At 40.4% G+C, this 13,124-nt stretch overlaps 1 protein-coding gene across 4 annotated transcripts in view; it reads right to left on the minus strand.

Moving 5' to 3' along the window:
- Nucleotides 1-143: 143 nt before the first annotated feature.
- The window catches only part of PDGFRA (platelet derived growth factor receptor alpha), a 57,816-nt gene continuing 44,835 nt past the window's right edge, over nucleotides 144-13,124 (minus strand). For all 4 annotated transcript variants that reach the window (XM_081208748.1, XM_081208749.1, XM_081208751.1 and 1 more), the window contains exons 17-23: nucleotides 10,518-10,633; nucleotides 10,121-10,243; nucleotides 9,100-9,211; nucleotides 8,272-8,371; nucleotides 7,061-7,166; nucleotides 6,243-6,478; nucleotides 144-4,815 (exon numbers count right to left, since the gene is read on the minus strand). In XM_081208748.1, coding sequence (XP_081064874.1) covers nucleotides 4,668-4,815; nucleotides 6,243-6,478; nucleotides 7,061-7,166; nucleotides 8,272-8,371; nucleotides 9,100-9,211; nucleotides 10,121-10,243; nucleotides 10,518-10,633 — 941 coding nt within the window. In that variant the 3' untranslated portion in view covers nucleotides 144-4,667. The remainder of the gene's footprint in view (nucleotides 4,816-6,242; nucleotides 6,479-7,060; nucleotides 7,167-8,271; nucleotides 8,372-9,099; nucleotides 9,212-10,120; nucleotides 10,244-10,517; nucleotides 10,634-13,124) is intronic.

The following is a 13,124-nucleotide window of genomic DNA, read 5'->3' on the forward strand; positions in this document are numbered from 1 at the left end:
TAGACATGTATAGGATCACACAGTGATGCTGCCAGTTACCATTTGTTTTAGAAGAGACAAACTGAACTGAGACTTGCATGGGAGAGGCCTGCTTGACAGGAAAGGTCCTGCTCTGAGCCAAGAGTAGAAAACCCTCCTAGGTCTCTTTAAATTATATATCATTTATTGAAATATAAAGATCTTAATTTACATGGTTTTTTTAAAAAGACAAAAATAAGAACAGGGGCACCTGTATTACATTTTGTACCTATGGTCACTCGTTCCAACTGGTTCTTCTCAAACACTTCACAATACCACCTTTATGGAAACTCTTTCTCGCTTTTCTTTATCATTCTAAAATATAAATTTTGGACATTTAAAAGTGCAACAGTTAGCGTGCCTGTGGAGTATATCACAGTAAAAACAAAAAATATAAACAAAGGCAGTGATACAGCTTGTCATAAATGTTTTGGCAGTACTCTCAAAGTTGATATAAAAATACATATATACATATTGATGTATAACATCACCTTATCTTATGTCCCTCATTATATCATAGGACTTTTTGTACATTTGCAGACCACATTGTAAGGAACAGGGCCATTCAAAATGAGAAAGTTGTGTTTCACAGGCAAGGTTCGATTGTCATGATACAAATACAGAACAAACAAAGGCTGGGTATTTCTTTTCTGAAAGCTTCTCAAAACTGAGCCACAGAGAAATAGTCACTAAGATCCAAAACAGGCTTCCTCAACCTCGGCCCTCCATATGTTTTTGGCCTACAACTCCCATGATCCCTAGCTAGCAGGACCAGTGGTCAGGGAAGATGGGAATTGTAGTCTCAAAACATCTGGAGGGCCGAGGTTGAAGAAGCCTGTCCTAAAACAAAACATCAAGACAGTAACAAAATCCAGGGTTTTTCCCCAGGCTAATATTGAAAGACTAACATTGCAATCTTATATAGGTCTACTCAGAAGTAAGTCCCATTGAATTCAATAGGGCTTACTCTTGGGTAAGTGAATACAAGATTGCAAGCCTTAGTCTAACAGGTACCTCCTGCATTAATGTGTTGCCTTTGTAAAGTTTTCTGATGTGCAGTCCATTGCAGCGTCAGGAACTTTTCATAGGATTATAAATCTAAAAAAATATACTGCATATTTTGGTCCACAACTAGAACTTGGTCCCAGTCCAGCTATAGTTTCCTTGCCAAAAACATGTTGGGCATAACTAACATGAGAGAGTAGGTGGCGATAAATGTGCTCATCCACGTTGCAACGTAGACAGGAAATTAAAATGGAGCCCCATCTATGACATGCAATATGGGCAGATGTGCATTGCAATGGGATCTGTGTTCACCTGAAGCAAGATATGGGATTAGCATGAGTTTGTTTTGTGAGATACATAACAAAAAGTACAATAAGAAAAAGAAAAACCAAGGTACGAATTATTGTAGCTTATTCTTTAGTGGCCAGTGAAACAGGAAAGCCTGCGAAACATGAGAAGACCTGATCCATGTGCAGTAATGCAAAACACACACACGCAAGTAAGGTGTCTGCAATTTCCATCCATTTCACCGGCACATTTGTAATAAATTGGATCTAGCAGAGAAGAATATCTCAAAGGCTTGGACTTACTCATTTGGCCCAAGTATTTGCACAGATTTATACTGGGCCCATTGCGTTTTAGCATTCAGAACCTCAAATAATTATTTACCACAGATATCCCTATGTGCACAAGGAAGCACATTTAAGTCCCATTAATTTTAATGGGATATGGTTCTGTGCTTTTTTGGGGAGATCAAATTGAGTTCTTTTTCACTCGTTCCACTGAAGCATCACTTGATGCTTCATGTTTAAGTTGTAGTTAGTTATTTAGCATCAAAAGAGATGGCTGTGTACTTCTGAGTCCGGTGCAAAGCATTGATTTACGCTGCATTTTTAATCCTGCCAGGTGTTCATCAACTGCTGTGGAGCTTAGTTCCAACACAGCACTGTCTCTAGCACACGTTGCCTTCATTTGTTTGTCCTTTAACTATCACATCAGTAAAGTATGGAGCCATAGCTGTAATGGTAGGTAAGCCTGCGAGTTTGGCACAGAGAAAGTTGTATTGCTCAAAATGGTTGCTCACCACTGGCCAATTGCTACCCTATGCTGCTCTTAGTGATATCATAGGAAATCCAGCAAACATCCACATTGGGCCACATTTGCACGAAGGAAATGACAGATCAATTAATGCTCTACCATCTGGTTTCAATACCAGGGACTCAGCTATACAGCTGCAAATAAAATGTTTTAAGCGTGTTTTAAGTGTAATATACAATGTGACACTAGATGGGGATGGTGAGCCTTATGGAAAATTCAATGTATTTTTAAAAACGCTTTTTAAAAAGCATTTTCAGAACGTTTTTTATATTTGTGTAGATTCCACCCAGGTCTGAGTCTCGGTATGTTTTATTATAACTACACAGAATATGGCAGGAATATGTCAAGTTCCTTTTTCGCCACCAGTTGCCTGCCACATACATGTCTAGGATTAAGAAACAGGAATTTTCGAGCTAATGGCACAGCTCTTTTGCAAGTTTACCCTGTGACATTTCTCTTTAATGAAACTCAAGCTCTGGATTTATGAAAAACATGGAATTTCTTTTTGTGCACCGTACTTTCATGCTCCCTGTATGTCATAGACTGATTCCAGTTCATGATTTCCATAGAGTGTAACAAAATCACACCCTAGGGCTGCAACTCTATGCCCACTTAGCTGGGAATAAGTCCCATAGAACTGAATGAGGCTCATCCAGGAATGCATTGTAAATCATCACAGAAACACTGACAGACACATTATATTCAGATTAAGGAAGGACTGATCTCAAACTATTGTGTGAGAATGACTAAAAGAAGGATTAGCAACTGCTTGGGGCCATTTTACACATTACAGAGACAGATGTGCCACTTGAATATACACACCACAGAGGTCACAGCTAATCCTATATTTTAAATGTATTTCCTTCAAAAATGGAACATTGTTTAGAAACAATTGCTTCACTCCCAATTCAGTGCCCATTGGTGTGGATGGAAAAAGACTCTTTACAGTCATACCTCGGGTTACAGTCGCTTCAGGTTGTGCGTTTTCAGGTTGCGCACCGCGCCGAACCCTGAAGTACCGGAACAGGTTACTTCCGGGTTCGGCGGTCGCGCATATGCAGAAGCACTAAATTGCGCTTTGCGCATGCACAGAAGCGCCAAATCGCAACCCGCGCGTGCGCAGACGCAGCGCTGCGGGTTGCGAACGTGCCTCCCGCACGGATCACGTTCACAACCTGAGCGTCTGCTGTCCTTGTTAACGTCCAATGTTATAGCTAAAAACTTGACAAGGGCAAAAGGATCCGGTTCCATTTCTGTTATACCAAAAGTAGAACTTTTTCTTTCTTTCTTTCTTTCCAAAGTAGTTACATACTTAATTGGAAATCTCAGGCTCGGGAAGAAGCGTTTTCAGAAAGAGCATTTGGTACATCCAATCCATTTGTCACATGCAAACCCCAAACAAACTTCCCGATGTGCTCTTTTTCTCAACCGCTCCAAGCAGCCTTACTATTGATTGATTAGCCACACATATTTTGTGCAATAACTTGAGGAACCTGGTTGCAAACGAAGGTTTAAAAATAAACTTCAATTTCTGAAGAGTTCCACTGAATCAAAGAAGGATTCACCAGCACATAAATTCATTGCATTAGGATAGCTACTCTGCTAAGGGTGGATGCCATAGAATACATTAGCTTTCCCTACTTCCTAAACTAGTTTTAATTTACCAAAGCCATTAACTATCAAATAGAACAGTTGTTTCTTGTAAATGTATAAATGCTAAAATGCTTTAGTTCATTAGTTTTTTTCAGTACTGTGTTTTTAAGGAAGGGCAAGGAGTAGTTATAAACTATACTTAGTGATACTGAAAACAGCAGTAGGTAAACAATTATTCTTCTATGGTTATGAAGAGTCTCACTTGATTTACTAAGCTATCGTATAAGGTTAGAAATTACTGTAATTCTGTTTTATTTGTATTAGCTGCAAAAAAGGTAAAAAGGTTTCCTAGTACCAATTAGTTTGAGTTTCAAAAGTGGTTTTCTTTCTTTTTTTTGCATGTACTTCATCTCATGTGATAGTTCAACAGCAGCTTATGATGAGACTGAAGGAAGAAAATACAAAGAAGTCTTGAGTGGTCTTCTAAAAAAATGCCTATTCCACATATGCCACAAAACATCTTGGTAAGGTATTTACATAATTACATGGGTGATGTTTCACCATAGTGGAAATGTTATTCATCTGAGTTGTGAATGCCCTTGAAACACAAATTGGACTGTCCATGGCCTTTTCCTTCATCCACTCACCTATCAGAACAGCAGATGGTACTGAGATGCTATGGAAGTGCTTAAAAGCTGGTTTCTAAATGTCTTCTTGTTTCACAAATCCGGGTGAGATCTTTGCGTCCCTTGTGGGGACACTTAGGATTGCAAGTCTCGACCATCTATGTTAAAGTGGTTTTCCTTAGAGAGTCAAAAATCCATGAGTTATGTGTTGAGATTCTCTTTCTTTCTTTCTTTCTTTCTTTCTTTCTTTCTTTCTTTCTTTCTTTCTTTCTTTCTTTCTTTCTTGTCTCGCACCCCTCAAAAGATGTCCACTACTTCCTTCGGGAATTACAGGAAACTGTCCTCAACCAGTTCTGAGGAATCCATTCCAATGTCATCGATGATGTCAATATCCTCAATGGTCTCGTCCTCTCGCTTTACGAATGTGGAGCTGCTGGAACCAGTTTCGATGGCACTTTCTTCAGAAGTCTGGGAACTGTGTAAGAAGACCACAGGGGGAAACATTTAGGAACTTAAAAACACACTGTGAAGAACACATTCTTCAATTGTCTTGGGGCAACAGAAATCCTCCTTAGGAATTCATCAGAAGGCACATGCCACATAATTTTGGAGTCCAAAAGAAAAGTTCCCCAAAGAGACTCACTCTTACATGAAATGCTTTAATGCTGCAGTTTTTCCAGCTCTCTATCTTTGGGGAAACTTCTCCACATCAGCTTGCTTGCTGAGGAATCCCTTTGCTTTTGTCACAGAACCACTGCTCATTGCAGAGGATTCTGGGAGCATATCCCAGGTAGCACATTAAATTCATGCAGGTCAGCTTTGCTGAGCTTCACCATTACCATGTGCGGGACTAAAGGGGGTTCTAGCACAGGTCTACACCTGATGACAAATCTCAGGAAACAAGGGATGAATGGAGCACATAGCTCCCCAAATCATAAGTCTGAGAAAGCATGAGAGTAGTAAAATACTATGCGGACTCCACCACTCGCTGGACAATACTGAAGATCAGATCAGCCACTAGTTCTGTGCACATAATGATAAATTATAATGGTAAAAAGCTTCCTATATTCAGCACTGAAATCACTAATCAAGGACAAATTACTTAACGTGTTTTAAATCAACATTCTGGATATGCTGCCTCGAGTGGGTAACAGGGATATTTGAGGGGCTTCTTCTTTGCAGTAGTGACTTGATCAGCATTTCCCAGGCTAATGTCAATGTGGTGATCCCTCAGAGTTCACACTGAATTTTTAACAGTTCTTGGCTCAACCAAGGGTACCAAAATGTCAACAAAAATGTTGGCATTTTATTATAAAAAAGTACATTTAGAAATGCATACTCTGAAGAAAAAATACATCTAGGCTTCAATTCAGACCCCTAGTCTGCTGTGCTAGGTGAGTGTGTGTGGGGGATTATGTAGGTGGGATAGAGATCTTACCAACTGAAACAGTTCCATCAGCAGAGTGGTGCCAGCAGGAATCCTCTGGAACAGAGCTCTCTGTTCCACTTGTGCTAAACTTGTGAGCAGGTGGAAACACAGTCAGAAGGATTCCCACCATTGATAAGACTGGAATACCCAAATTGGGCACACAGGGAGCAGAGAGGGACAGATCACAAGCCAGCCCTACTGCAGTCACTGGCATTGCATAGCTTCCCTCCATCTTCTGCCCCAGCTGGCATTTGGGGTGACAAACGTGATGCTGACTACACTGCGCTGTCATGCTTTGTGGGAAACCATTATTTAAATATGTACTTTGTTGTAGATATTCTTTTAAGTTGCAGATCAATGTGAAAACAGTGACAGACATAAAATTAACAATGGCACAGAAATAGACTGATCCATCCAGCCCTAGTGGTTAATGATGTGGGATTTAGGTCACAGTGAACTTTAATCAGGTGTACCTGTGCCTGTTCCTTTTGCTGAGCTCGTCTTCTGAAACAGGGTCAATATCCGGCAGGGGGATTATGTAGCCACTGTCGGCGCTGAGTCTTTGTTCATCAAATCCACTCTCCCTGTCCTTCAGTTTGTCTTCATTCTTGTAAGTGACTCCAATGTAGGTGTTGTCACAGTCCGCTCTCATGCGTGTGACAGCGGGATGGTCACTCTTCAAGAAGTCCAAGTGAATTCTCTCATAGCTCTGAAATATATATATATATAACAAAATTGGTTGGAATTGTTTAAGGCTCTCCATCCCACACTCCCCCAAAACAGGATCTTTATAAATCTCTATAGAACCTGGTAAGATTTCCTTTCAATTTTTTTTTGCACATGAGTAGTGTTTTGTGTCACATGGGGTCAGAAGCATCTTTTAAGGCAGTGGGGTGGGAGTTCTGACCTTCGTGAGCCTAATTAAGGCCACTAGGCCTCTCCATTTGCCCTCTGGCATGGTTAGGCCCAAACCACACCCACCTGTCCTGACATCACATGACATCAGGCGCAGGACAGAGAAAGCTACAGGGCCAAACTGAAAAGAGAGGGAATAGGACTGACAATTTGTCACCCTCTTAGGCTACCTTCAAAATCTGCTGCTTGAGATAGGTCAAGCATCAAATAGGATCTTATGGTGGGGTTTTCTGTCTCCACATTTTCACCATTCTCTGCAGTGTCATCATGAAACAACATTTTATTTACCCCACTTAAGAGCCAAGAGTCAATGGCACAACCAAGCAATGTCTTCTTCTGAAATCCTAGAAGCAACCCAGTTTCCAAAAGGACAAACCTTCTTGTATTCTCCAGGCAACAGGTTCTCAACTATTTCGCTCAAGTGGTAAAAAGAAGGTCTTTTCTCGGGTTCACTGTTCCAGCATTTCACCATGATGTCATACCTGTGAACAGTATTGAGGCGGGAGGGAATATCTTAATGATTTGTGATGTTTAAGCAAATTGATGACAGTATAAAGAGAGACATAATGCAGGGGAAGAGAGCCATAGAGGAAGCCTAGCTTTGCAGGTGCTGTGACAAATGCGCAAACTGATGAACTAGAGATTGGCTCAGCCATCAGTCTTGCTCCGTTCCCCATGTTCGGGTGGATTGTCTATCCTTTTTTACTCTTAAAAGTGCCGCATGACCAGCCATGCATTTATCTGCATATTTGTCACCTTGTTTTAGAAAGGAAACTTTTGAGTGATGTTGTGGCATGATATTGGGATCCAATGCTGGAGATTCAGAAGAGGTTTTGTAGTGGGAAATAGACTTGCCTCATGTCCCATTGCCAAGGAATATCTGAGCTGGACCCCATGCCTTCAACATCTCTCCAGCCTGAGGAGGCTGTGTTGCCATCTGTGAGCTCTGATTACTCCAGCCTTAGCTAGTTACTCAAATATTTAAACCTCGGTCTGTATTTGCTTGCCATTGAAGCCATGTTTGAGCCTCCTCCTACGTCCCTGGTCTTCCCTCACCAGAAGAGTTTGGATATTGCTTCACCAGAACCAGATCTCTGGGACCCTCCAGATGTAGCTAGACACCGTCAGACCCAGCCAGTATGGTCAATGGTCAGGGCAGCCTCTGCAGAGCTACATGTTCCCCACTCCCACCTTAATGGAACCTGATCTCTGTTTGACATTACCTAAAACTTGTCCTCCTGGTTGTTGTCTTATCAGAACCTGAATTTGGATGTGCTTGAGTTTGCCTTGCTTCCCTTTTATAGAAGCCTAGCATCTGACTACCCTGCTCAGGCTAGATCCCCATCTGGATGAGACCCATCACCTGGGAGAGGAACGCATTGTAGGAGGAAAGTTAATCAGCATCATAGACAGCCAGGTTCTGCTGCAAACTTGCAGGGCTGTGCCTGTTTGGTTCCCAAGTTAAACCTGGAGAGGTTTAGGTATGTTTGGATTGAATGCTGTGAGGGCGCTTCTAGATCAGTCCAAGTGCTCTGTACATAATTTCCCTGAGGTGTTGTAGAAGAATGAGATGAAAAGAATACGTACACCTCACTTGTAGCATGGTCCGGTTTTGCCATTCGGTAGCCACTTTTAATTTTATTATAGAACATAGAATCAACCATCATGCCAGGATATGGAGTCCCACCTGAAAGTCAAGGGGAAATAGATGTCGTTATAATGTTTGTTGGGGTAAAATAAATTCTATGCATGGATTTGTTTTTTGAATGTTTAGGACCATATAGAACCTTTCAAGATTTTCCGAGAACTACATGTTCCTCAAACCTTCTAGAATATTCTCAGTCAAGCTTTCAGATGTACATAAGGGTGAGGCAGCCAACCAGTCAGTTAGTGAGTGAGATGTAAGAATTAAGTACAGTAAGCCTGCAACCTTCGTGGGGGTTACGTTCCAGGATCACCTTAAACAGCAGGGATAAATCATGTTTGCAAACCATGCATCCAAGTTATAAAATGGGGCTACAAATGTAATTAAAAAACCAATACTGAACAAATGGGGGCACCAAACCTATTATTCTCCTGTGGTGAAATTTGGTTTAAGCCAAGACCTGCCCTTAAACATCTCTTAGAAGAAACATCGTCTAGTGGGGGGATTATATCATTTGTAGTTTGGATAAGAATCAGGATATGCAAGGTATCATCTAGTCAGGAGAACATGGTGTTCCTTTCTGCCTCATTAGGGATATGACCTTCTGCTTTTCTATATGTATCTTTGTAGTCAGTCTTCTCGTTGGATTTAAACATTTTGAAGGGGTTCGGCTAGCCTCTAGCCACCTGCCTGCACAGCACAATTGGCAGATCTCCAATTATTCATTGAAGTTCCATTCTTTTATGATCCAAAGTAATGAGGATGCCTACCAAGAGAAAATATTTCCCACAGCAGAATGCCATAAGACCAGACATCACTTAATGTTGTATACAGGTTGTCGAAAATGCTTTCAGGTGCCATCCATTTCACTGGAAGGAAGGTCTGCAAGAATATAAAAAATCAATAAGAGTAGTTACTAAAACAATCATAAAAGGAGATGTTCACCAATAAATATATTTTAATTTGATTTTTAGCATATCTCAAAAGCTTGGGATGGGTGACAACATTAAAAAAATCCATGGAGATATTAAAATGCATCCTACATTGTCCCTGGCCACCCAAACACAACTGAGACTTTAAAATGGTTTACAGTACCACATATCAGTAGTATTGTCTGAAGAGGTGATACAATTTCCCATATTTTGGTTTTATTCAAGTAATTTCCAGTAATATTATTTAAAATAGTGTGATTATGAGCCTTGCGTGGCATTTTGTCATTATGGAGACCAGTGCCAATGCAACCTATTGACTTCCACTGAATGAGTCAAATGTTGTTGTTGACTCTGAGTAGAAACTAATCCAGGAATAACTGGTTTGATAATTTTTTTTGCAAATACTGAAAAATGCTCCAATGGTTTTGAGAAAACTTGTATGAGATGGGCAAGTAAGTGGGAGCGGGGAGAGATATATATCATCAATCTATATGCTTCTTATGCTATAGTAAATGTGAAGTCCTGTGCAAATCTTGCCCATTCTAATTGCAGCTCTGACAAGACACACCATACATTACTATAATTTGCCTGCAGAGAAGGAAGGGAATTCTGTGCAGCAAAATTCAACTGTTCTGTAATGTGTAAAGAGTGCTTTGATGCTGGTTGTGTTTGGCATGAATAGGTTGATTGGAGACACTGGATGGGTGTTTGTTATCTGAATGTCAGTTAATTTCATTTTACACACACACACACACACACACACACACACACACACACACACACGATTCCAAAGCACTGTTTGCATTAGTTTATGGTTTCTAATGATGTAGTCTAAGGTAATAAATGTAAAGGTACATACACTGCCTTTAGATACATAGTTTGAATCATGCATGATGTCTCTAGCCAGACCAAAGTCACAGATCTTCACAATTTTTCCTTGAGCCAGAAGGACATTCCGTGCTGCCAAATCACGGTGAACACACTGTGGGATGCATAAATTACATGAGTAGAATGTAGGCATAGAATACGAATACGTAATATTTCATGTTGGAAGGAACTTCAGAAAGCATGTGTAATAAAAAAAGATTAATTGGGATACCCTGGGATAGATTCATTCAGTATTGCAACCCTAAAACTCTAAACCCTAAAACTTTGTAGGCTGCTCTTTTATCAAACACATTTTCAAAGTTCCCCAAACAAAACAATCATGGTTTAAAGCTAGGCAATCCCTTCACTGTTTCCTTTTAGACACTCACATTTTTAGAAGCTAAGAATTCCATTCCCCGTGCAACTTGGTAAGTGAAGCTGAGGAGGTCCAACAAAGTGAGGCCTTCTGAATTGTCATCGGAAAGGAGGTTCTTCACATCTAGTTCTGAGTAGGGAAGATGAAAAGAAAAAACCATCTGAAACATGAAGGTGCATTGAAAGCATACATCAAACAGGCAATCTGCTTCAGTCCATCATCTTTCCAGAACATATCTGTATGCAAGGAACTCACTTGAACTGAGGGAAAGTTTGTTTTTAAACTACGCAGAGCAAGGGCAGCCATTGTGGTTGCTGAACTACAGTTTCCATCAGCCAGTGGTCAAGGATGATAGGAGCTGAAGTCCAACACCATCTGGAGGGCGTCATACTGACCACCCCCGACATCAGAGAATAAACAGATACTGTATTTTCTTGCATTGCTGCTGTCTTCCTACACATAGCCAATGGCATTCTTCTCCGCTTTTCCTGGTACCAGCACTCCAACATCTCCTTCCAAAACATTTCTTCAAAACAAGCGGCTCACTTGTACATTTGCATCAATCAGCGATAGACACTGCCGTAAAAAAATGGTACAAAAACCAAATATAGCTGTCCTTTCTCTGCTGATTATAGACTTTTTCCAAGAAATTGTAGGATTAAAAAAGTGCCACCTACATATTATACAGCTTGTTTTTGTACTTTATTCCAGTTGTGGTTTATACCCAAAGCAATGATTTAGAGATGGCATAGCCTTGTCAACTTTTTTTATATATACATCCATTTTTGTCTCTTCTAGCCCCGCAGAATTCTCATGTTCCTTGGTTAACTATTTGATGGGGACCTTTCAGTGCCATCCAAAGACCAGTGATTCTAGGGGCAGTTATCCTTATTTTTGTCCTGGAAAATGATGGCAGCAAACTGTCTAAAACCTAGCCATTCAATTACCCTGTTGGCTCAGTGAAATACGAGAGTTGACTAGCCTCTTAAGCCCGGGTCTGGAAAAGATTCAGGTTCTGAGACCACAAGCCAGGGGTGACCCAACCTGTTTTGAATGCCGCAGATCAGATTTCTTAGTCAAAGGACAGTAAAAGGGATGAGTTAGCCATATGGGCCTTTCCTAACCCTCAATTTAATACTCTACAAATCATTTGGGAGTGTTCTATATGAGGGCAGTGAGGCTGCTGGAAATGAATCCCTAACAAATAGCCCAGCCAAATGGCTCAAAATTCTGCTGAATCCAGAAAGGTATCAAAGCTACTACAAGTGCCACGTATGACACTGGCTTTTTACTAGGTATAATAATAATTTGGTACCATTCCGCCGACCAACTTCCTTCACATCTGCAAGAATGGTCATTGTGGTGCTGCGTGGTGGTGGCAAGGTGAAAGGAGCAGTCTACTTTCAGAGGATCTCTGAATTCCTGCAGCATTTTTATTTATGGATCTTCACCAATGTTTTTGCACACAGGTACAGCGAACCTACTGCCTCCCTCTACCTCTTAAGGAAGCAATAGCAACTTAACCAACTGGAGGTCGAGTAAGCCCTGCCGCGCTGCCCTGTCACCCACTCCCGCAACTTAGATGTAGGCCCATTCATTGATTCCGCTTGCAGAAACCCATAGTTCAAGTTTTCTTCTCCTTGTAAAACCTATCTTCTTTCAGGTTTTCAAGTATATTTGGCAGGGCGAGTTGCAAGGGGCCCGCAACTAGGGCCAGGCGAATATATCAATTTTGATTTCTCATTTTTCCAATTCCACGTCAGTTTGTGATTCTTTTTTTAAAAGGGCCTCCTGAAATTCCATCAACATTTATTGCAAATTTCTCCCAATATACACATTTTTAATGGAATTTTGCCCAATATACATATGCATTGTTTATGTTATTTTCAGTAATATGTGCATTTATATGCACATTTACCCCAGTACATGCATTATCGTGTGCATTACTTGGTGGGAGAATTGCACTGCAAAATTGAGTGTGAATTTGGAAGGTTGGCTGTGTTTGTTATTGTACTTATCCTAAACTTAACCTAATGCAGTGTTTATAAAAAATGATTTCCAAATATTGTTAAAATACAATAACAATCATGTAATGTTTATAAGATTTTTATATTTTATTTTTTTACATGGGTATATCTTAACAATTTTCCCCCATGTTTTATCTTACCTTGTGAACTTGTAATTTTATACTGGGTACAAAAATCCACCTTTCAACGTGAACCAAATCAAATATCTCCTCCATCACTACCCACAACAACTCAGTTTACTTTTGGACTCTGCTTATTTAGAATAATGGAAATAATAATCTAATGATTTATTTTCTGTGTCAAAGTTTTCAGTTTTGAGGAACCAAAGGAACCAAAGCAAAGTCTGAATAAAGACGCCTTTCACAACAAGCTAAACGTGAGCTACAACTTTATGCAAGAGGAATCAATAAAATAGCAGTACTGGCTAAATGCAGTTGTCACAGAAACATTACAAGGGCATTCTACTTTGAGAGGATGTATTCATATTTATTTATTTCCTCCCCCTGCCCCTCTGTGCTGTCTTTCAGGGCAAAGCTTCCCCATGGGAACTTGCATACATAGTAAAAGCATGAAAACAGAAACACCTCATTACA

Source organism: Podarcis bocagei, assembly GCF_964188305.1.
Source record: "Podarcis bocagei genome assembly, chromosome: 9".
Taxonomy (NCBI): domain Eukaryota; kingdom Metazoa; phylum Chordata; class Lepidosauria; order Squamata; family Lacertidae; genus Podarcis; species Podarcis bocagei.